General features: G+C 42.5%; 1 protein-coding gene across 1 annotated transcript; it reads right to left on the reverse strand.

The window, feature by feature from the left end:
• Positions 1–6,571: 6,571 nt before the first annotated feature.
• RHOV (ras homolog family member V) lies at positions 6,572–9,050 on the reverse strand. The gene is made up of 3 exons (XM_036736185.1): positions 8,843–9,050; positions 8,357–8,415; positions 6,572–7,723 (listed from the first exon to the last, which is right to left on the reverse strand). The coding sequence occupies exons 1-3, from the start codon at positions 9,048–9,050 to the stop codon at positions 7,280–7,282; spliced, it is 711 nt and encodes a 236-aa protein (XP_036592080.1). The 3' UTR covers positions 6,572–7,279.
• Positions 9,051–25,746: the final 16,696 nt, after the last annotated feature.

The raw sequence follows: 25,746 nt of genomic DNA on the forward strand, positions 1-25,746 counted from the left end.
TCATGCCTTGGACCTGATCCTTTCCAGTGACATATTTGCCCTGCCAGCCCTTTCTGGTGCTAGCATGGTGCTGAAAGATCTGGAACTTAGGGATGATGCAGAAATTCTTTTGGTCTCCTTGACAACATCCAGGGAGAAAGGCTGTATCAAAGAAGTTGGGAATTCTACCCTATGGCATTCTGTCTCCCTTCCTCTCTCATACTTCCCATGGGGGTGGAAGAGGGGTGCCCTTCCCCATCCTTGCAGAAATGTGACAGCTTCTATCTGACAGCAAGGATCCCGCTAGGCAAAGCTTGAGCCTAGTCCTTGGGCCTCTGGTTGCCTTTTCTGATGCAATTTTTGCCCTGATCATAGGTGACAGAACAATGATCCTGAAACGCACCTTCCCAAGTTTGGTGACAACCGCATGAGTTTGAGAGTTCAGGGCTCTTGGGTATTTCAGTTGGTGCAGAAGATGCCCCTTACAGCTACTACAGGGAGAGAATTCATGGCAGGGCATGAAGAGAAGGGAAGGGAAGGAAAGGATGGGCAAAACCTCTAAGGTAGAAAATCCCAAGAAAGTCAGAGGGACAATAAGTAGCCCCATTTCACTGTACCACTGGGGACAATTAGGATAGTAGTGGGAAACAAAGCTGGACAGATAAATTCCTGAGAGCCATTGCAGAATCTCTTTCTGGGAGAATCTTTGGATCATAAATCTCTAGTCGGAAGAGACTGTAGAAGACATCAAACTAACTCATGTTGCAGAGCCCAGGTTCTCTGATTGAGGCAACTAAGCAGTGGAGAGAGCATTGGGCCTATTGTTAGGAAGTCCTGAATTCCAATCTGGTCTCAGAGACATTTACTACCTGTGTGAGCCTGGGCAAGTCATTTAACTATTTGCCTCAGTTTCCCCAACTATAAAGTGGTGACAGTGATAGCTCCTGTCTCGCAGAGTTCCTATGAGGATAAAATGAGCTAACAATCATAAAGCACTTAGCACGGTGCCTGGCTGCGTAATATATACATAATATACAGTACATAACATACACATAGGACATAAGGCATACTTAATACATAGGTGTTTCCTTCCTTCTTCTAATTCTAAATCCATCATTGTTTCTGCTGTGCCAGATTGTAAAAGGTCTTTTTAAAGTAAAAAAAAACAAACAAGTTGACGTTTAAATAGAATTTTGAGGTTTATAGGTACTCTTCATACATTACTTCTCAACAATCTAGTGAGTCAGGTACTATCATCATCATCCTCATCTTACAGATGAGAAAACTAAGGCTCCTTCTCTCCCCTCTACCCCATAGCTGGTCACTTACCAAGTCTTGTGGGTTCTAACTTAGCATCTCTTGCTCTATGACCACTACTCTAATTCCTCTTTCTCCCCCAGACCATTATAATAACCTTCTATTTGCGTTAGCAGCTTCCAGTTTCTCACTTCTCCAATCAATCCTCTATATAGATATAGACGGCTTCCAAAATAATTCACCTAAAGCACATCCGACCACCTTACTCTCCTATACAGTCTTCAGTGTCTCCCTATTTCTTTAGGATAAAATACAAATTTTCCAGCTAGTCATTTAAAGTCTTTCATATTCTGGCCCAGACTATTTTTAATGACTTCTTTACTATAGTCTCCTCCTCCCTGCACTCTATTGAGTCTCTCAATAACCATGTAAGGGCTTACTGTGTGCCAGGCACTGTGCTAAGTGCAAAAAACAGCTCCTCTCAAGGAGCTCACAATCTAATGGACATACAACATGTAAACAGTGATGGACATACAACATGTAAACAGCAATGTACATACAAAATAAATTGAGGATGTTCTCATGCATAGGAAATCTTGAAAGCCTGGTTTAAAAACCTGGATTTTATCCTGCAAATGAAAAAAAAAAAACACTGAAAGTTTTTGAATGGGAGAACTAAGCGGTGTTTCATTATGATTAATTAATATTATCATTCATAGTATTAGAAATAACTCACATTTTATATAGCATCTTAACATTTAAGAAGATAAATCTGAAGGCAGCAACCGGGCAGAGGCAAGACTGGACAATGGAAAGAGTAGAGAAAGGGACTGTAGTTAAGTGGGTATGGTAGAAATGCAGGTGACAAGGACCTGAACATAGAAAGATAGGGAGAGGAACGGAAAAGGTCAGAAGAGATTTAAAACTGGAAGGAATCTTAAAGATCAACCACTCCAACAAAACAAAAGAGACCAGTAAAGTGATATTCTCGAGATCACCCAACTAATGGAAGGTCAGGAGATCACCCGCTCCAGACTCCTCATTTTAAGCTGAAGGAGCCCAGAAAAGTAAGACTTGCCCAAGGTCACACAACTGATAAGAGTCAGAGGTCAGCATTCTAACTCTGGTGTCTAACTTCAAATCTAAATCCCGGACTCTGCACCACACCTACCTTTCAAATTCAAGAGATTTGAGATCAAACTGACCAACAACAAAGACTGAACTAGCAGCTAGGGGGTGAAGTGGAGATAGTACTGTCAAGTAGACAGTACAGGTCAAGAAGACTCATTTTTCTGAGTTCAGATCTGGCCTTAGACACTTACTAGCTGTGTGACCCTGGGCAAGTCACTTAACTCTGCCTTAGTTTCCTCATCTGTAAAATGAGCTGGACAAGCCACAAGATATGGCAAACCACTCCAGTATCTTTGCCAAGAAAATCCCAAATGGGGTCATGAAGAGTTGGACATGACTGAACAAGACTGAACTGGATTACTTTTCAGATATGGGGAAAGAGTGAGGAATTAGTCAACTGGTTACATTTCTCTAGGTGTCCTCACAAAAATTAGATTCTCACAACTCTCTCAACTAGATTCTCACGACAACATTTACCAGATGAGCTGATCAAGGGTTCTCCCTTATTTCATGGATGAGGATCATAAAATATAAAAATTCTCTCATTATCTCACCCGCCAGAATCAAATCCCATGAGCCATTCACTTCTCTGGTGTAGCTTTACCCTCTCTAGGTTTCTTTTTAATTGTTTTTGTTTTTAATGCATCTATTTCCAGAAGAGACAATAGAGGATGTCTCCTAAAAACCTCAGAGGGAGGAACTGGTTTTGTGGGAAAGATGATTTTAAAGAGACTAATGAATGCTGCAATAGCCAAGCCAATCAATCAATCATTAAGCATTTATTGAGCCCCTGTGCTATGCTTGGGTTCTGGAGATACAAAGATTTTTTTAGAAAAGAATCCGTGCCTGCTCTTAGGGAGCTTACATTATAGTGAGGGGGACTGGAGGAAGAGAGCACCTACAAAGATAGTCACATAGAAAGTAATGGGGAGGGGGAGCATTAGTGGCTGGAGAAATTAGGAAAGGCTTCACTTAGGAGAGGATGTTGAACTTTAAAGCAAAGCAGGGTTTAAGAGAGGTGGAGGGGAAGAAGGAGACATAGGGGACCCTGTGCAATTGGAGCCACTGGAGTTTACTGAGGTGGCAGAGTGGTGCGAGACTCTGTCAGACCTGTGCTTTAAAAGGAAAGTCACTTTGGCAGCAGAGTGGAGGATCCATTTGGAGTAAGGAGAGACTTGTGTCAGGGAGACCAACCAGAAGGCCCAGGTGCCAAGGCACAGAGAGGACACTAGGAATGTCATATGTGAAGAACGTCAAGACCAGCTTGGTTGGACTGTACTGCAATGTTGGACTGTATTGGTTGGATCTATTGCAATGACCCTCCGGTTGGTCTCCTTGCCTTGTCTGGTACTTATGTAGCTATATGTCTGATAATGCTAAGCCTAAAGTCTAAGCCTCAATTTTCTCATCTGAGAAAAGAGAAGCAATGTCAATTTTTCAACTTTAAAACATTGCCCCGAGAATGAAATTGAGATAATAATATTTATGTTGAAATAACTTTGAAAGCCAAAGAGTACCACACCAACAGGGAAGGATCTTTCCTGTCTTTCTTTCATTTGTTTACTGTTTCTTAATCCTTCAGTCATTCTCTAGCACATACCAGCACAACCCTCATAAACAGAAGGATTGGCCCAGATAGGGGATCATGAGACTAAAAGGGATCATAGAGATCTACTGAACCCCCTTATTTTACAGAGGAGTAAACCATGGCCCAGGAAGGCTAAGCAAATTACCCAAGGTCACACAGATAGAAAATAGGATTGGCAGAGCTAGGATTTGCATCCAATCCTCTGACTTCAAACCAGGATCTTGAGAATTGATGTATTGTCAGTCAACCAATAAGTATTGATTAAATTCCTATTAGGGACCTCCAATTTTCTGTTAGCTACAAGTTATGCCTTCATAGGGAGACACTGATGCCATTATCATTAACCCACTTGGATAGTGGGTAGAGTATTGGACCTGGAGTCAGAAAGACCTGTGTTCAAATCCTACCTCAGATAATTATTAGGTCAATGACCTTGGGCAAGTCATTTAATTTCTCTGAGTTTGAGTTTTCTCATGAGCAAAATGAAGGTAATAGCAAAATGTAAAGGGCTTTGCAAACCTATATAAATGCTACCTATTTTTATTATTGTAATATCTTGGACAAATCATACAATCTCTCCGGATCTCAATTCTTAAAATTCAGCATCTCTTTGTTGATTTGAACCTTTATAATGAGGGATCAGAAGATCTCTTAGGTCTCTTTAGCTCCAAATAGTCTATGGACCCCAGAATCCTTGAGAGTGCCCTTTATCTCCAAATCTCTAGGACAAAGAATCAAACAGTATACTCAGCTCACCAAATCCTCCCGGGCCAGGTTCATTCTACACCCTTCCTTAGTCACCCTTCTCCAATTCCACCCAAGTTATGGTCCTGTTCAGCAGGTCCAGATGTGACCTCAGGGCACCTGACCAAACTCTATACCCCTCTCTAGGTTTCAGTTTCGTCATCTATAAAATGAGGGGGTTGGACAAGATGATCCAAGATCCTTACTTGCTCTAAATAAATCTGTGATCCTATAACCCAGATTCTAACAGTGAGCCAATCTTCTAGGGCAAGCCCAGGTCATCTGCCTGAGATATTTTTCAGGGATGATCTATATGGGTTTCCTAGGATTACCCCAGCCTGGAACTAACTGAAGTCCAAATGACTTAAAGTTGAAACTTCAAAGATAGTTATATAGAAAATAATGGGGAGAGGAAGCATTAGTGGCTGGAAAGGTTAGGAAAGGCTTCACTTAGGATGTTCAAGTAAACACTAATGAAATCACAGTGGCCGGTCCACTCATTGTCCTAAATTCTGAGTGATGCCTAGGTCTCTCCTGATGCTACCACCCCTTTCTCTAGAGAGGAGAGGACCAGGCTCTGTGGGGTTTCATCCTGTACCCTATACCCAAACTCTAAGAGCTCACTCGCTTCCTAAGCTACCTGGGATCTCAGTAAGGGAACCAGCTTTCACCTTGAGTCTGAGCAATAAGGTGAAAAGGCTCCAGGTTACCCCAGAGTCCCAGTTTTGAGCTGCTGCTATGCTTGGAGTTGGGGGGGGGGGGCGGGCAGGAAGGGAAAGAAGGGGCCCCGCCCAACAGGTGAGGTCATGGGAAAGCAGCACTGGTGCTGACACCTGGGGAAACCCGTTCTCAGGCCAGCTTCCCACGCTTGCTCCTTGGGAACCAACTAAGCCCATCCCAGGAGCCCCACACCCCAGTAGCAGCCACTGCTCCCAGCTGAAACAGGAAGGGATGTTGAGAGGGCTGGAGGAGGGGCCAGAGAGCCAAGAGAGGATGGGAGGATTGGCTGTGACTTGGGGGCACTGAACCTTGGCTCAGGGTTTTAATGCTCTCCCAGTTTAGTGAAGTGGATAGAGCTCTGGACTTGACTTCAGAAAGGAGTTGGGTTTGAATCCTACCTCAGACATTTAACTGGCATGTGAAGTCATTTAATTTCTCTGGGCCTCTGTTTCCTCATCTATAAAATGAAAGAATGGGATTTAATGACCTTAAGTCTAACTCTATGCCTCCCATAAGTTCCCATGACGTTATTTCAGCAAACTCCAGGCCCTACCTTTCTACTTCTAGGAGTCTACAGGCTCTGACCCTAGATAACCCCATGGGTGCCCATCATATTCGCACCCAAGCTATAGGACCCTGAGTATGGAATAGAGCTGGTAAAGGTCAAGGAGTCTTATATGCAGCCCCAGCCCAAGCCAGAACTGGGAAATGACAGACCAAAACATCAATTTCAGACACTTGAGACTTTTATTGGTAGACACTGCTCCACAGAATCCCTTCAGCATTGCCCTATTAGGGACTGAACCCTCAGTGAAGAAGATTGGGGTGCAGTCTTCAAAGCCCTCTTCTCTGCTTCTCCCTATTGCTGCTGTGGCCCCTCCCCTCCAGGAACCCCCTTCTCTGAGAATCAGCCCTCACTCCTCGACTCTCTCTTGTCCGGCCAGTTTGGGCAGTACTGAGTATAAGGATTGAGAGAGCTCTTCCCATCAGGGCCCCAGGCAGCCCCTCCCTCCCTGGCCTTAGGCAGAGATGGGGCTGAGGGCAGGCCCAGGGAGGAGCCCTTGACAGGTCCCTCCTATCTCCCCTCAGCAACAGTCTTTTCCTTCTCCCCCTCCCCCCGTCCCCCACCTCTCTGCTCCTAGCTTCCTTATCTCTCATCCCAGAAGGTCTTGTTCCCAAAGATCTCTGTTCCATTGTAGGATCTCTCCCAATTTCCCATCTTCTCATTCTCTACCAGCCTGTTCTTCTCAGATCTCTTTCTCCTTACTCCTACCATGCCTGCCTTGTCCCATCATTCTAGTACCTTCCTTCCAGTCTCTTTTCTAAAGCTCTCTCCTCCGCTACAAAACCTTGCCCAAGGTTCCTCAGAGCCTTCTCCTATGGTAAACACTTCTTATTTTCAGCTAGCTGCCCTCTTGGATGAGTTCAGGGTGCTAAGATGTTCTTCCTTCCTTGTGCCAGAATCTGTGGGCCACAAGGGACTCTGACATTTTCCTGGAGGGAACCCAAGCAAGGACTCTTCCTTGTTCAGAATTGTATTGGCTTGCAGGCCCATGCTGGAAAACCCCATTGAATTAGGGCTATTGGCTATGTTAGTCACCTGAAGGAATAGGCTGCTTTCTAAAGGGTGAACTGGTCCTCAGAAGCAGACTCCAGGCACCTTCCCTCCTACAGGTCTTAGTCCCAAATAGGTACGATAAAGTGAGCAGTTAACGGCTCTCTGTTCCTACAATTACCAGGAAAGGTCCACAACACCTGAAGGTGACCTAGGCTCTGCTCCTGCCAGCAGCTCCAAGGTCTCCCACAGCCCCACGGTTCCAGGCATTTCTAGCCTCCTGCTCCCCTCCCCACTACAGGGGCTCAAACAAAGCAGAAGAATTTCTTCCATCTGCACCGGGAGAGCGTCCGGACGCCCTTGGCATTGAGCTTCTTCTCCAGTCTGGCCTTGTGCTCGATGGCACTGAGAATAGCTGCATCGAACACCTCCTTCAAGTTCTTTTGAGTCAGAGCAGAGCATTCCAGGTACCCCCGGGCTCGGATCTTTTCAGCCAAGCCCTGAGCCTGCGGATGAGGCACAGGTGTTTCCCGACCCCCTTGGTCCAACTGGATCAGTACATTAACATCATCCCGCAAATCAGCCTGAGTGCCCACTAGCAAAACAGGAGCCTGGGGGTTGTGGGTTCGAATCTCAGGCAGCCACTTCTCTGTGATGTTTTGGAAGGAGCCAGGCTGCACGACACTGAAGCAGGCCAGGAAGACATCTGTGTCTGGGTAACAGAGGGATCTAAGGCGGTCGAAGTCCTCCTAGAGCAGGAAATAAATTAAAATCAGCAAAAGAATGGTGGCGATAAGTCGAAGGGATGGTTAGGAAATATTAACACCCTCAATTGAGACTGGAGGGAGCTAACATTGCCTCCTTTGTGCCTTATGCTCAATGTTGCCCCTTTCTAGCCCATCTCTCACCAAAAAAATTTAGGTAATAAAAGATTAATGAAGAGTTGATAGGGATGCACACCTTCCTCACCTGGGCAGAGAGGTGGTGGTGTACAGGTACAGAATGAAGCATACATTTGCAGACATGATCAGCGGATGGGTGTTTCGCTTAGACATTTCTTTGTTCTATGGTGATATTTTCCCCTTCTTCACCCTCCCCCATTCCAGGTTGTTTTTATGAGTTGTTTTCCCCCATTAGAATGGAAGGGCCTATATTGCTTCAATGTGTATTCCCAGCACTTACAGAAGTGCCTAGTACTTAGCAAGGACTTAATAAATACTTGTGGACTGACTGGGGGATGGGGAGAGAAGTTAATGGAAAGTGAGAGTAAGATCTTTTTTTGAACATCTTAAAAAGCTGATGAATGAGGAGGCTGGAGACTCTCCTCCCTCCACCCCTTCTAGAGTCCTGATGCCAAGCCAGGGGGTTATCGTTCTTCTTACCTGTCCAGCTGTGTCCCAGAGCTCAATCCGGACTGGGGCTCCATCCACCAAGACTTGTACTGCATTGAGAGAAAGTCTCAGAACCATCAGGAAATCCTTTCCTTCAAACCAATACTCCCTTCTCCATCCCCAAGTGTTCCTGTCCTAGACCTCCACCCCCCTCACCACTGTAGGGTCCCAAGAATCAAAACAGGTTTGAAATGGAAGGGACCTTAAGGCCCAGATCCTTCAGAAACTGAAGCCCAGGGAAACGTGAGAATGGGAGAGCCCAGTCTATACTCATGGATTTTGTGTCCAGGGCTCTTTGCCGCACAGCAGATCTATTTCCTTGGCTCTGTGGGTGCCTCCTTACCGCCCCCCCCCCCAGCCACCCACATCCAGGGGGAGGAGAGGAGCCTATATCGCCAGTGAGTGGTCCTGGGCCTCTGAATTGATCCAGTCCAGTCCAGTCCCAGCCCCACCCCCCACGCCCGGACCTAACAGTACCGGAGAAGGTGTCCAGCGCCGTGGGCCGATAGCAGGCGGGGTACCCATTGCAGGTGTAGCTGACGATGAGGCTGCTCTTGCCCACCGCCCCGTCGCCCACCAGCACGCACTTGATGCCCAGCTCCGGGGGCGCGCTGCCCCGCCGCGGGGGAGGGGTCGGGGCCCGGACCGGAGGCGGCTCCGGCTCAGCCAGCTCCCGCGGAGGCATGGCCGGCTCCCCGGTATGGCAGGGGCGCCGGCTCTGGATAGGGGGCCTCAGTCCGCTAGCCTTAAGCCCTCTCCTTTCAGACAGGCTCCGCTCCTGGGTAGCCTCACAGCTCTGAGATCTCCCTCTGGAAAAGCCGAGCTGGCCCGGCCCTCCCTACCCTTGGTTCATTAGCATAGGTCCGCCCTCCTCCTTTGCATATTCTACCTGGCCGAACGCCGGCCCTGCCCACCGGTCCACCTCCTTCCCACCCCCTTAGTGATTTCCCTACTGGAAAGGATCCAGGAAAGACATACACGGAAAAAAGATCGACTGGCAGAAATTTACGTTACCCAGGCACAGAAACACCCAGTAAGGAGACAAAGAGACAAGCATAAACAAAGAAACTGGGAGACACCCCAAGAGCAAAAAAAAAAAAATTGAAAAAGAAAAAGAAACAGACATTCACCTAAGGAAAGAAAGGGGCCGGCCACCTTCCTACAGAAATGCTGAACACAGAGAAGGGAAAGCCACTGTCTGTCCTAACCCTGCCAATTCATGGGATCACAGGATTTAGAATGGAAAGTTCTTCCCCTTTAATCTAGTTTTTTTCTGCTTTTGACACCACCGAGCTCTTTTCTCTTCTAATTTCCTAGAGAGGCCATGGGTCACCAGAAAAGAAGTTAACAAGCAGGGGTTGTTTAATTTTTTTCCTTGTATCCGCCTACCCCTACCTCCACCCCGTGCCCAGGACAGTTCCTGGCACATGTGTAATAGGAACTTAATAAATGCATGTAGATTGATTAAGAAGTCCAAGTAGGGTGCTATTGAAAGATCCAAAGGAAGGTCTCCAGTGTGCTGAGTGGATCCTTCATGGCTCTTTATAAAAAGATAGGGGCCAGAATTTCATCAGAATAGAAAGGCTGGGAGGAGTTGCAATCTGTCTTAGTGAAGGGACGAGGATGAGATCATGGGTCTATCAAAGCCACTAAGCAATCTATTCTGGGAATAAAACAAAGCAAATTAAATAGACATTGCCCTTGTCCTGGGAGGAGTTTATAATCTAAGACACTTTACCCAGAGTACAGAGAAGTATGGTACATTGGGACCAAAAGACAGGAGACTGGGATCCTCAATTCTATCACTAACTGACAATACAATCTTGGGAAATCATTTAATCTCTGAGTCTCAGTTTTCTCATCTATAAAACGAGGGCAATAATATTTTTACTATTTTAAATATTTGCACTCATCAGCAAGATTGTTGTCAGGAAAATATTATGTAAATTGTAAACTATTATTCTGAACCATCTTGGTATCAAAGACTCTAGGGTTCAAATCTTAGCCCTCCCACTTACCTGCATGCCCCTAAGTCCGAAACTTCTGAGGCAAAGTTTCTTCCATCTGTAATAGTGCATTACAGGTTTGTTGTGAAGAAAAAAAATGAGATAAATGTATGTAAGGGGCTTTGTGAACCTTAAAGCAATGTATAAACATTAGTTATTATAATGAATGCTCCTTCACTTTTGGTGACCTTCCTTGTACTCTGGGTGAGAGGTTTTTTTAGGCTGTAAACTAGGGCAGGGCAGGATGTATTTAATTTGCTTTCATGTGGTTTTCTCAGGGTCAGAGACAAGAATCAAACTCTGACTCCAAATCCAATATTCTTTCCACTACAACATACCCTCTCCTTCCTAAACAGGTCCATTCATCCAATCAACTTTGTGTGATGACACTCAGGGACAGCAGGTATCTAGAAACTGGTAGTTCAGGCTCTAATGGCTTGGGAAACTTTCCATTCACCAATACTGCGAAACCTCTTTTACAAATAATCATTCATTCCTGAGCCATTTTAGACAGAGTAGCTGGCATTTAAGGAGTCCACATTAAGGAAAAGAGCATGGGAAGGGGGAGGGGGTTCAGGAAAAACTGGGCTCAAATCCTACCTCTGACACATATAGGCTCACATTGGGAGCTCCCAAGTAGATGGAATTGCAGGTCTAGTCCAAAAATGGCAAAACAACATATGGAGAGCATCCCAGCAGTGTGGCAGAGAGAATGGAGATCTGTACTTGGAACGGAAGACCTGAGTTCCCATTCTGCTTCTGACACTAGCTGTGAGACTGGGCAAATTACTTATCCTCTCTTAACCTCAGACTTATCTATTAAGTTGAGGTCTGCATTGGTGACTCTCAAATCCAGCCCAGATTTTATATACATATTAAAGGAAAGGCACAGGTTCATTTCTCAAAGACCTTACAACCTAATAATCTATTAGCCTGTGACTCCAATGGAAGATTGAAGACCACCAAAATTTCACATGTTTTTTGAGGTAGAGGAAGCAGAGTTGGAAAATGGAAAGGAAAGGACTGATGGAGGAAAGCAGAATTTTGAACAGTCTCCTATATCTGACTTTTTCCCCCCTAGTTATTACAGGGAACAACTTTTTCGGTTAATCTGAAAACTATCAAATCTCCATTAAAGTTCTACTCTGGTACCTTGTCACATTAGGAAAATGGACTTGGTTCTTAAAGGTGATGCCAGATATGCATATGTCAGGAGATTCTATAAAGCTAGAAAAGTTTTAGCGAATCAATCAATCGGCAAGCATTTATTATGCACCTACTATATGCCTGTAACAACAATAATGGCTAGCAGCAGCTGTTGAGGTGTTAAGACCCAACAAGACCAGCAACAAAAGCTGCCCGCACAGGTTCTTTGATCCACTTTTCTAAGGAAAGCAACTTTAAGGGGTTAATGATCTCATTTTAATCAAACATACACATATAATTCACTTAGTTCAGGGGAAAAAGCCAGTACCCTGAACTTCAGAGCAAATACAAACAAATTACAAATATACATTTTATAAACAGAGCAAATAAACACAAATCTTATCTGTCTGACCAAATCACAATAGTTACCACAGAAGAAGCAATGGGTCTGGGTTAGCAAAGCTGGGGGGGGCGGGGCACACAGTTACAATGGCTTGTCCAGAGTCTCAACACTCCTTCTATCAGTGAGCCCCAAAGGCAAAATGCCAACCTCTGAATTTATATACCCTGTTCAAGGTCAAAGGGCATCACAACGTGTGATTCAAACCCACATGACCTAAAAGCTTCTGGCGTCACAAACATGCGACTCACACGCATGTAAACTAGGCTCTCTCTTGAGGTAAGCAGGTCATCAAAGACTCCTGATTTAATTAAAAAAAAAAAACAAAGGCCAGATTCATCAAGGGCACTTGATTAAACAAGCGTTTCAAAAGAGAAAACAGTAAAAAAGTCCCACCTTAATTACTGCAACAATGCCAAAGGATTTTTAAAAACCAACAAAGCAATTCTTGCCTTGGAAAAGCTTATATTCCATTAGGAGAAGCAATATATACATAAGTAAGCATAAGAAAGCATAAACAGGACATATACAAAAATAATTCCAAGGTAAATTTTTTGGGAGGATACTTGGGGGATCAGAGTTGTTGAACTGATCACTGAAATACAGCATGTTTATCAGCTAAGGACCACCTTAGCTATGCTTGGAGAGGCTCAGCCTCAACAACTCATGAAGACAGTCCACTAAAGCAAGTAAGGGTCATGAACTACAGCAGTGGAGAGAGAACCTAGAAAGATGAAATGATGCATCCTTAAAGTAACAGAAATCACAGCTAGAAAATACTCACCAGCTGATTTAAGAACAATTGTCCTGAAGGTAACAGAGACTGAATGATCCTCCAAGCTTCATTCATATATCCCAATCAATCCCATTGTCTGAATCTCGAGAGCAGAGGTTCTTTACCTGGGTCCGTCAAAGGGGGGAGGGGAGGTCAGTAATTTTTTTTTTCTATTTTGACAATTGTATTTAAATATAATTTATTTTTTTGCAATGTTATGTACTTATGTACTTTATTTTCTGCATTTAAATCTTTCTGAGAAGAGATCCATAAGACTGTCAAAGGGATCTTTGACACAAAAAGGTTTAAAAACCCCTGCTTCAGGCTCATATTTTAGAGCTTTTTGTGAACCAGAAAACTATGAGATCAACCTGTGTTTTTTAAAAATATATATATAATTTTATTGATATTTTTATCTTTATCTCTCTCACATTTTTCCAATGGATCTATCATCCCTGTCCCTTCTAGAGAATCATCCTTTATAACAAAGAAAAAAGAGGAAAGAAAATAGTTTAGCAAAACCACTTAACATTAAAAAAAGTCTGATATTACCTGCAGTGTTCCATATCCATAGACACTATCTCTGCTGTCATATTTCCTCTTTGGGACTTGTTTATCGTAATCTCAGAGCGTTCAGGTTTGACTTTTGTTGTTGGTCATGTGAGGTATTTTTTTTTAATTCGTCAAATTATTAAGAGGTTGGGCCCCAAAACTGTTCTGTATACTTGTCCTACAGAAAACAGACCCACCAGCAGCTTGGTAGCAAAACTTGAGGGCTGTAGTAATAAGAGTTTAGTTGAAATTCTAGTACATAGATTTGTAGAAGACCTCATCCACTCAATTCATCCAACAGTACTTTTGAGAAATAATCATAATTTTTATGAGAGCTGTGATTTTATTAGTATAGGGAGCTCCAATGAACATCTGATACTTCTGTAGTTTATTGTCTTAGAGAATGACTAGGGCACTGAGAAGTTAGGTGACTTGTCCAGGTTCACACAGCCCAGATATACCAGAGGCGTGCTTGAACAGAAGTATTCCTGACTCCAAGGCCAGCACTGTATCTACCTGGCCATGCTGCATCATCATCACCATCACCATCATCATCATCATCATCATCACCATCATCACCATCACCATCATCATCATCACCATCATCATCATCATCACCATCATCATCACCATCACCATCATCATCATCATCACCACCATCATCACCATCATCATCATCACCATCATCATCATCATCATCATCACCATCACCATCATCATCACCATCACCATCATCATCACCATCACCATCATCATCATGATCATCACCACCATCATCATCATCACCATCACCATCATCATCACCATCACCATCATCACCATCATCATCATCATCACCATCATCACCATCATCATCACCATCACCATCATCATCATCATCACCATCACCATCATCATCACCATCACCATCATCACCATCATCACCATCATCATCATCACCATCATCACCATCATCACCATCACCATCATCATCATCATCACCATCACCATCATCACCATCATCATCATCACCATCATCATCATCATCACCATCATCATCATCATCATCACCATCACCATCATCATCACCATCACCATCATCATCATCATCACCATTATCATAATCATCATCATCACCATCACCATCATCACCATCATCATCATCATCATGATGTAATAGTTATAGTACTAATAGGTTACTTTATAGTTGACAAAAATTTTTTCCCAACAACCCTGTTGGGTAGATTATGAAAGTGTTATTAGCTCCATTCTACAGATGAGGAAACTGAGGGTTGGAGGAGTTAAGAGACTTGCCCAAAGTCCTTGGGAAGTAGTGGTGGAGAGAGAGAGAGATGAGGAAGAGAAGAAGGAGGAAGAGGAGGAGAGGGAGGGATCTCTCATTCATTTCACTAAATCATACTGCCAAAAGAAAGGTGGATAAAGATCGAAGGTGGAAATTATCCAGGAGTGGAGTGGCTTATCTGGAGGAGGTCAGAAAGGAGAAGAGGCAGAGATTTGAGGGGAAAAAAGAGTGCATAGCTGAAAAGGTGACCAGAGAAGGTCTGACTGTGCAGGGAGGGATGTGAAGCTATTGGCTATGGAGAACATAGTAGTCCATAGAAGTCTGGGTCATACACAGATATTTCATCGCATAATTTTCACCGCTGCATAATAATCACACCCTTTTTTTTCAGTCCAAAAATTGGTTTATAACCTTTCGTCGCATAATCTTTGTATGGTATCATTCTGTTCCTCACACTGCTTAAAAGATAAACAGGATAGCACCAGTAAGCATATGGATATGCATTTCTCTCTTGCACTTTGTGAGACAGAGCCCAGAATTCTCAGCACATGCCCATTGTCAGTATATTTCTGAAAGCACACTTGTGTGGTTCCTTTAGAGCACTACAGTACTAACTGTATTATCACTCAACCCAGTGAAGAGCTGTAGGGGCAAGGTGAGTGGGCAGGAAGGCAAAGCTGCCCTGAGTAAGTCACGTGATACGGTAAGACTTGCATCTTCCTACACAAGCTAACCTATACAGTTTGTCTGCCAGTGATACAGTTTAGTAATAAATGATTTTTTAAGTAATACTGGCACAGTTAAAAAAAACTGCACATAATGGTCGTACCATGCTTTTTTGCAAAAAAAAATTTTGGCATAAAATCTGCCATAACTATGCGGTGAAATATCATTCCATTTGTATGTGGAAGAAAGCTTGTGGAGACCGATTCTCTAGAAGTTTTTCACCTTCCCATCCCTTTCTTCCTGCTGATATAGGGAAGGTCCTCACTACAAGCAAGAGAGAGAAACAAATCACCAAACCACTAGACCTACCCAGGCGAATGAATCACCTATTTATCAGCTGAACTACAAATCCAGCTGCTGGGAAAGTGCCCTCCTAAGGATGGGTGGAGAATAGGATCATATTCCTACAAGTCTATTCAGGCATTCGACCCCATGGGTACTAAGGTCTAGTCTTTTCATCTTCAATCTCTCCTTCTTAGACTCCTCCCCACCTTCTAGGAATAACTGAAACCTAGCTTTTCCTTGAGGATCCCTTGTCCCTAAAGGACGTTGTTTCTTCTCTTACTCAGCGCCATCCCATTCAACTTCTCTAATAGCAAGAGTCAACCTTTGTCTTACTCCCAACTGATACATGCAAAACCTTTCTCTGCCAATAACATTCAACAAACTTTTCCCCCTTTGAACTTCTGTAGCATCTGTCTGATTCTATAACTCTGTCCTGATTCTTGTTATTGACAACTATAGACTTCCAGGACATTCCTACTTTCCAATCCAATCAGATTAAGTGCCTACTAAGTGCCAGGCTCTGAGCTAAATCCTGGGGATACAATTAATAGAAAGAAAAACAGTCCCTGCCCTCAAGGAGTTTATAATCTAAAGAGGAGAGATAACACACAAAAGGAAGAGGAAAAGGTAGAGCAGAGAGAGATGAGGGGTTACCAGATTGTGGGCATCTTGTTCATAGAGTTGAAACTAGGCAAAGCAGCTGTTGTTCATCCTTCATTTTTGAAGAGGACCTATGGTGTTAAAGGGTGATATCTTGATTTGCGAGCAAATTGGATTTAAGTGAGACAGTCACACACTCCTCAACCTTACTCTCTCTTCCAGAGTCACTGAAGACCAATGGCAAGATTAAAGTCAGGACAACTGGCAATGGACTGGGATCCAGTGGATGACCTTAGCATCTTTGATATCTGACCAAGCTCTAAGTGGTCCACAGCTCCTGCTTCAGCCACCTTCATGAACATTGGAACAAATTGTTCTTCCCTGCCCCTTCGGGCCAGGAAAGTCTTCACGTGCTTGGGGTAGACAACCTCCTAACTCACCAATGAGTTTGAGGACTTATTTAGCCCATCTGCCCAGACAGTTTTACTGGGGTGTGGCTTCTTGGAACCACAGGTGAAAGTTAGGTGGCAGGTGGACACCAAGGTGGATGAGCAGCTCTGAAAAAGGCTCCATAGCCCTCACACTAGAGATGCTAGTCCTCCCTGAACACCTCCAACAGATGAAGAGTGGAGTGAGACAAAAAGTTCAGTTTCTGCCCTTTATAAAGGAAGGCATTGGGAAGAATTTGCTACTTCCTACTCCAACTCCCCCTCTCTGCTCCTCCCCCAACCCTTTATATAGGTAGCTGACATGCCGTCTTCTTCTCTTCCCCTTCCTCCTGGTATCAATAGTCATGTTGCTAACCATTCTAACTCTAGCTCACTCAAACTTCTCAGTTCCCTAACCCCAACCTCTTTAACTCTTATGACTTCTATCTCTACTCTATATCAGTTATCCCCTAGGGTGGTAATACCTTAAATCTCACCATCTGCCCAGTCTCCAAGAGACTGATCTTTGAAATTCCCCTTTCTAACAATAATTTCCTGCCCCACCTCTTCCCTCACCTTCGTTCTCCCAAATTCAGACTACTTCTTCATTTTTAATTGAACAAAATGTTTTTATTTCTCTTTTATTGACTCCCTAGCAATTTTCCCAGATGCTCTCCTGAACTTTCTCTTTCCTCAAGGCCCACTCTCTCCAAGTAGATGATCTTGCCTTCTACATGACCGAGGTCTTCTAAGTGAACTCTCTCATCTCCATTCTACCACACCTTATGAAGAAAACCTTTGTTCTGGGACCTGTTAAAGACCTTAGCTTGAAAAGGCCAAGGTCCCACCACTGCATCCGGGGACAACTACAGTTATCCTGATCTATACCTGGCCCAGATGACTCCAGAGGAGAAGTGAGGCCGGTGACTTTGCACAGCCCTCTTTCACTTAAATCCAATTCACTTGCAAATCATAGTATCTCCTCCCTGATATCACGGTCCTTTTCAAGAATGAAAGTCAGAATGACTGAACAAGTTTTGGTATATGAGTGTAATGGAATACTATAAGAAATGATGAACAGGCAGACTTCAGAAAAACCTGGAAAGACTTATATAAACTGATGCTGAGTGAAGTGAGCAGAACCAGGAGAACATTGTACTCAGTAACAGCCACATTGTGCAATGACTGACTTTGATAGACTTCTCAGCAATGCAAGGATCTAAGACAACTCCAAAAGACTCATGATGGAAAGAATGATAGCGTCAACGCAGATCAAAGCATACTATTTGATCTTGGTTTTTTTTGTTATTGTTTTGTTTTGTTTCTTCTTTCTCATGGTTCCTCCCATTGATTCTAATACTTCTTTATACCATGAGTAATGTGAAAATATATTTAATGTGGATGTATACATAGAACCTATATTAGATTACACACCATCTTGGGTGGGGAGGAGCGAGAAAATTGAAAACTCAAAAGCTTATGGAAGCAAATGTTGAAAACTAAAAATTAATTAATTAATTAATTGTTTTTTTCAAAAAAAGAAAGGACAAACAGCACCCACACCTTAAAATCTCTCTGTGTCTTCTTTCATTCTTTCCTCCCTTCTTCTTGTCTTCGGAGAAGAGGTGGCCCACCTTTCTGAGGCTTTTCCTTCCACCTGTGTTCTTGATCCCATCCCTCTCTGCTTTCTTCAGGACCCGATACTATTAATCAGCAACTCTCTCATGCATCTTCCATATCTTCCTCTCAATTGCCTCCTTCCTTTAAACGTGCTCACATTTCCCCTAGCCTAAAAAAACCTTCACTTGATCCTGTTACCTCTTCTACCCATCTTCCTATCTTTTTTCTCCCATTCACTGACAAACTTGGAAGAGTATTCTGCACTCCGTGTCTATTTCCTCATCTTTCACTCACTCATTCCTTAGTTCCTTGTTTGGCTTCCATTCCCATCACTATTGAATCTACTATTCAAGATCACCGTTGTTCTTGTAATTGACAGATTTTATGATGCCCTTAATCGTCATCCTCCTTGGTATTGCTACCACTTTTGCCACTGTTGACCATACTCCTTATCAACATACCCTCATTCCTAGGCTTCTTCTGACTTTCCTCCTAAATATCTGATCTCTGCTTCTTGGTCTCATTCATTGGTTTTTCTTTTTTATGTAGGTGTCCTCAGTAGCTCTGTCCTGGCACCCTTCTTTCCTTTTCCTACCTATACTCTCTCCCTAAGTAATGCTCAGACTAAGGGTAGGCAGCTACCTGGGTTACAGCACACGAGGAAATGAAACCAAGGACACTTTAAAAAATTTTTTTGGTCTGAATCTATGATGTAATTAGCGTAAGAAACTATGATGAGGAAATTCCTTCTACCAATGTAGATCAGCAACTGTTCTATAAATTATAGTCTTAGAGAGATGCCTGGAGAGGCATTCAAAGGTAACTTGCCTAGGGTCACACAAAATGTCAGAGATGGGACTTGAGCCCATACCTTTCTTACTCTGAGCCTGAATACCTATCCAGTGTACAGCACTGGCCTTTAAATATTGTTTTTTCTAAAGAGGCATATTTTAAATGCCAGAAATGCTCTGTATGACATGTAGGTATTTATTTTGTGGCACATCAAGTTAAGTTTGTTACCGTAAAGTCTTAAAACTTTTCATGGATGGTTACATAGAGGAGGAAAAAATGTTCAAACCTTGCTCAGTGCACCCAAATATGTTGTCCCAGCTCTGGTCAAAGATAGAAAGAAAATATTCATAGCAGCTCTTTCTGTGGTTGCAAAGAAGGGAAAGGAGAAGGGGCAAGAGAGAGTGCAATTATTAAAGTGCCTACTATGTGCCGGGCACATAATAAATATCACGAATTGTGATGTGAATCAAGTCGAATATTATTACAATCAAGCTAATTACCACAATCAATATTCAATCAAATTGAATATTATCAGAGACTCAGGGAGACTTTTATAGTCTGATACAGAGTGAAGTGAGCAGAACCAGGAAAGTGATATTTACAATGACTACATCGATCAAGCTAAAAGAAAAATAAGACAAGACTGAATGCTCTTTAATTATAATAAGCAATCTACACCTTGGCAAAGAGATGATAAAATGTACTCTCTTTTTGTTGGAGAGGTGGGAGACTACGGGGACAGAATGCTGCATATTCTGTAAGATATGGTCAATTTTTATGGTGTTTTTGTCATACTTTTAGACAGTTTTGACTTTAATCTTTGCTCAAGGGAAGGTTCTTTGAGTGAAAGAAGCAGGAGGGATATATTCAGAAATGAATTTAATATAAAAATGCAAGATGTCAATAAAACATTTTTAAATATAAAAATATTCATGATATTTTGAGTCATGAGAATTCTGAGTGGTCCAGAAGCTATTAGTCTTTCATTTTTTTATGCTGATCTTAATTTTCTTTTTTTTATAGTTTTTTTAAAAATTTTTAGTTTACAACACTCAATTCCACAAGTTTTTGAGTTCCAAATTTTCTTTCCCTCCCTCTCCTCCCAAGACAGCATGTAATCAGATATAGGATGATCTTCATTTTCAACGTAATTCTCACCATCCTTCCCTTACTCTTGTATTGCCAAGTATCAAATTATATGTTGATTTAATTTGGACAATCTTGTCAAGTTTTTCCTAGAATACTTGAACTTCCTCCTCCATATTGAATATTGGCACATAAGATGTAATTACTTTCATGGTACTCTTCTTTATGTTTTTTGCAAAGCAACCAAGTAAGTATCTCATGAAATGAAGTTCCTTATTTCCTTTGGGTATGTTATGAAACCAACTTTACCAAATCTACATCTTTTTTTAGTTTTCAACATTCACTTCCAAAAGATTTTGAGTTCTAAGTTTTCTCCCTTTCCCTCCTTAAGATGGCATGCAATCTGATATAGGCTCTACATATACATTCATATTAAACATATTTTCACATTAGTCATGTTGTAAAGAAGAATTAGAACTAATGGGAGGAACCATGAGAAAGAAAAAACAAAGCAAACCAAAAAAAGAGAGCAAATAGTATGCTTCAATCTGCATTCAGACTCCATATTTCTTTTTCTGGATGTAGAGAGCATTTTATATCATGAGTCTTTTGGAGTTCTCTTAGATCCCTGCATTGCTGAGAAGAGCTAAGTCTATCAAAGTTAGTCATCTCACAATGTTACTGTTACTACGTACAATGATCTCCTGGCTCTGCTCACTTCACTCGGCATCAGTTCATGTAAGTCTTTCCAGGATTTTTCTGAGGTCCACCAGCTCATTGTTTCTTATAGCATAATAGTATTCCATTACATTCATATACCACAACTTGTTCAGCCATTCCCCAATTGATGGACATCCCCTTAATTTCCAATTCTTGGCCACCACAAAAAGAGCTGCTATAAATATTTTTGTACATGTGGGTCCTTTTCCCATTTTTATGATCTCTTTGGGACATAGACGTAGAAGTGGTATTGCTGGGTCAAAGGATATGCACAGTTTTATAGCCCTTTGGGCACAGTTCCAAATCGTTCTCCAGAATGGTTGGATCAGTTCACCACTCCACCACTTTATCTACATCTTTGGGGAGGACTTTTGAACAGTCTTTCCACTTGGCTTCAACTTGTTTATAGCTTTTAGTTTCACTTACAGTGAGAATGTCAACACTGATATAGTTCATTTCATTTGGTTTGTCAATATGTTTGTTGATGGAGAAAAAGCAAACATTAAGAATATAGTTAAATTAATGGTTGCAGACAATCTAAAAAAAGTATGGTTCTTAGCATTCATTGCAATCCTCCCTTCACCAGGACAGCATATTATAGTCCCAGATAACCAGTACTCAGTACCGTTGCTATGTATTTAACAAGCCAGAGTTGATACTTTCCATGGTATAATTGGAGAACAGTTCTCTTAGCTTCCTTTAAGCCAGCAAGTGTTTTATTGGACTTAAATTCTTGAATCTGGGCAGATTCTCGACCAGGTCTGTCTTGGATGCCCCAGTGCTTTAGCCCATATAACTCCTTGTCTGTTCGTGAGGTTGAAATTGTAATGGAGGTGGTGGCATGAATAGATAGAATCATTCTATTCCCTAGGAGCTGGGTAGAACAAAATGATTAGAAGGGAAGATAGTATGTTTATCAAGTTTAATTTCAAGTAGTAGTTGGACCTCCACTTGAAAATGGTCTGTACACTAGGACTGGACAGGAAAGACAGGTTGGGGCTAGAGAGTTACTTCTATGATTCATTCAGAGACAGAGGAGATCTGAACCCATGATAGAACTAGGGAGTAGAGAGAAGAAGGGACCTGGGAATGGAAAGAAATAAAAACCAAGGATATGGTAGCACCAAAGAACCTAAAGAGAAAGCTAAGACACAAAAATGTTGATAGTGGATGGTTTGATTTAAACTTTACTGTTTTGTAAGGGATGTGAAGGATCAGAACTATAATTAGCATGGAATGAATAGGTTTGTTTGTTTGTTTATCATCTGCCCCAGGGCATCGATACTACAGTCCCTACACTTTACCTGGTAGCTCTCCAATAGCCTGTGCTGCTCTGTGCTTGCAATTACTCCCTCCCTCCATAGCTCCCAGCAGGATTTTGCCCTTTTCTCACCTCCCCACACCCCACTCTTAAGGGCTTCTTCATGCTTCCCTGTCGTCCCCAACTGTTTTTGTACCTATATGGGGCTTTTTAGACTGGAGGAAGGCAAGAAACTAGATAAGAGGGAATCCTAGTGTGGCTAAATGATTTCCACATAGCAAACTAAGCAAATTCAAATTACCAGATAATTTAGGTTTCCAGGGGTCTCAAGCCACTGTCACTTCTTCATTTGTTGTTCGATCATTTTTCAGTTGTGTCTGACTCTCCATGACCCTATTTGGGATTTTCTTGGCAAAGATACTGGAGTGGTTTGCCATTTCCTTCTCCAATTCATTTTACAGATAAGGAAACTGAGGCAAACAGAGTGAAGTGGCTTGTCCAGGGTCACACAGCTAGTAAGTGTCTGAGGCTAGATTTGAACTCAGAAAGATGAGTCTTCCTGATTCCAGCTTGACATTCTATCTACTGTGCCACCTAGCTGCCATACACACACACACACACACACACACATCCGCATGTGTGTATATATGTATCTATGTGTCTACATGTGTGTATACAGGGATGGGTGTGTGTGTGTGTGTGTGTGTGTGTGTGTATGTAGTATTTTTGCCAAGCAACAACAACCCAGAGAAGTAGGGGCTATTATTGTATACATTTTTTCAATTGAGGAAACCTAGGCAGACAGAGGTTAAGTAATTTGCCCAGTGTCACACAGCTAAGTAAGTGTCTGAGGCCAGATTTGAACTGGCTCCTGACTCCAGGCCCAGTGCTCTATCCACTATGCCACCTAGCTGCCCCTTTTTTCTGATGCATACAATGTTCTCCTGGTTCTGCTCACTTCACTCAGCATCAGTTCATATAAGTCTTTCCAGGTTTTTCTGAAGTTCACCTGCTCATCATTTTGTATAGCACAATAGTATTCCATTATATTCATATACCACGACTTATTCAGCCATTCCCCAAGCATTCCCCAGCATCTCCTCAGTTTCTAATTCTTGACCACCACAAAAAGAGCTGCTATAAATATTTTCATACATGTGGGTCCTTTTACCATTTTTATGATCTCTTTGGGATATAGCCCTAGAAGTGGTATTGCTGGGTCAAAGGTTATGTGCCCAGTTTCATAGCCCTTTGGACATAGCTCCAAATTGCTCTCCAGAATGGTTGGATCAGTTCACATCTCCACCACTTTGTCTACATCTTTGGGGAGGACTTTCAAACAATCTTTCCACCTGGTTTCAACCGGTTTATAGCTGACTACATCACTTCTCAGAGCTCTAAGTCAGAGATGTCTAATGTGATGTCTGCATATGAATACATACTGGGAGCAACCCTTCCCAGCCAGATTAGATGTATTAGAAAATGTTTAACAAAATAAATAAAAAATGCAATAGAACAGAGATTAAGTCAATTTTCAGCTCGCTAAGATCCTTATGGACTGCTTAGTGGATGCCCATATTTATTTGAGTTTAATGCCCCTGTTCTAAGATCTCTAAGACAAACAAATGGCAGAGAACCTGCTTTGGCAAAGGGAATTTTCTCACCTGGGAGTTACCTATACAGGGAAATAACAGGTCCAATCTCTACCTCTATTCTTATGGTGCTATTAAGCTAAGAATCATGGAACGTCAAAATCTCCAAAGAATCAAGATGTCAAATGACTGAACCAGAGAGCAAGGAAGAGATACATGGTGAGCAGAGGTAGGCTGTGACATATTGCCAATGATAACTTCAGTCTAAAAAGTGGCATAAAAGAAATCATACGGGAAATGTGGGATTGGAAAAAGTAGCGAGGCTGGCCAGGTAATGAGAACGAGGGATGACAGATGGGCAGCCTGCAAAGGAAATGGAACCACTCCAGTATCTTTGCCAAGAAAACCCCAAATGGGTCACGAAGAGTTGGACACAACTGAAAAAAGATTGAACGCACACAGCCGGAGCACTACACTAAGACCCATGAAAAGACCAAGAGGAAGGTTTTCCAGCACAATAGTAGATCTTCTATTTCAGGAATTCTTAGCCTTTTTGTGTGTCACGGACCCCTTGGGCAATATGGAGAAGCCTAAGGACCACCTTCTCCAAATCATGTTTGTAAGTGGGTAAAATAAAAGATGTGGGATTACAAAGGAAAGCAATTATATTGAAATAGGGTTATCAAAATATATTTTTAAAAAAACAAGCTCATGGACCCCAGGTTAAGAACCCTTGACTTATGGAGTACAGAGATAGTAAATGCACAAGATGAGAACTGTTAGAAAGAAAAGCCACATCATTAAGATCAATGTCCTTGTGCCAGTCTCCCTCCCGACGTAACAATGGCTAACATTTCTATAGAACTTTAAGGTTTGCACAGTACTTTACAAATATTATCTCATTTGATCCTCACAAGAACCCTGGGAGGTAGGTGTTATTATTATCCACATTTTACAGATGAGGAAACTGAGGCAGGGGTTAAGTGACTTGCCCAGGGTCACACAGCTGGTTTGAAAAGTCAGACTGGATTTGAACTCTGGTCTTCCTGACTCCAGCCCCAGTGCTCTATCCACTTCAACATCTAGTTTTCTCCGGATCAAAAAAAAAAAAAAGATTGGGTCATTTATTGGGTGATCACTTAATTTAACTCACAGCTTCTACCAGAGAGAAATTCACAATCTCAGTTTCTGTCACTCTCTATAATGGTAGCACCAGTTACCTTTAAAAAAAAAAAAAACACAGTCGGCTTCCAGGGTTTCAAACTTAGAACAGGTTTTTCACAATAAAGAACACAGAAAGGATTTGAATATAAGCTCACGAAGAGTAAAATGAAAAAAAACAAACCCCAAAACTTTTCCCTATCTCAAAGTCTCCTCCCTACTCCACCCCCTGTGACTCATAGGGCAAAGAAGGGGGATGGATCAGGTTAAATTTCCAGGTTACTGATCTCCCACCAATACTTCATTTCTTCTTCCGTGCTTCAGTTTCTGGCTGAATTCTTGCTTTTGACTCTTGGGCTGTTGGCACCGCTCCTCTGACTGGATCTCCTTGCAGGGCCAATGACTCCTGCTGGATACCTTTATCCCATGTACTAGCTCTTTTGCTGGCCTTTCTGCAGCTTCCATTCTTGACTTTTTCTTAGGGCTATTGGGCCTTGTCCTCTCCTTAATCCCTGCAGCTTCTCCAAATACTTCCCTCTCCCCCCACTCCCATCCAGCAGAAAAGGAAGCCGGCTATCACCTACATCAGTTTCCATTTATGGAAAAAGCTGGAGTGAATTTTTTGTGGGGGAGGGAGGGCGGCAGGGGATACTCAGTACATTTTCCCAAGGAGCCTTTTGCAGGGCCCTCTCAGGTCCCCAATACTTAGAGTGGGAAGAAGTTTACTCCAACTCCTCCATTTTGCAGCTAAGGAAACTAAAACTTAAATGGTGTAAACGACTCACAAGTCGCAGAGTCAAAGGTAGGATCTGAATCCAAATCTTCCTGGCTCCAAGTCTAGCCCTGATGCTTACATACTATACTACATTAACAGAAATATTTAAGGTGAACTGGAAAGAGAGATGTTACAGTAGGTATATGTAAGAAGTAGGGAGGAATTGTCAAGCAC

The sequence above is a fragment of the Trichosurus vulpecula genome, chromosome 8 (genome assembly GCF_011100635.1).
Source record: "Trichosurus vulpecula isolate mTriVul1 chromosome 8, mTriVul1.pri, whole genome shotgun sequence".
Taxonomy (NCBI): Eukaryota; Metazoa; Chordata; class Mammalia; order Diprotodontia; family Phalangeridae; genus Trichosurus; species Trichosurus vulpecula.

What these genes read in the sequence shown, in the direction of transcription:
- RHOV (XM_036736185.1), bottom strand. Translation starts at nt 9,050, where the DNA reads ATGCCTCCGCGGGAGCTGGCTGAGCCGGAGCCGCCTCCGGTCCGGGCC. An exon ending in GGCGCTGGACACCTTCTCCG is followed by an intron (nt 8,416 to 8,842) that starts GTACTGTTAGGT and finishes CTCTCAATGCAG; the next exon opens with TACAAGTCTTGGTGGATGGA. An exon ending in TCTGGGACACAGCTGGACAG is followed by an intron (nt 7,724 to 8,356) that starts GTAAGAAGAACG and finishes TTCCTGCTCTAG; the next exon opens with GAGGACTTCGACCGCCTTAG.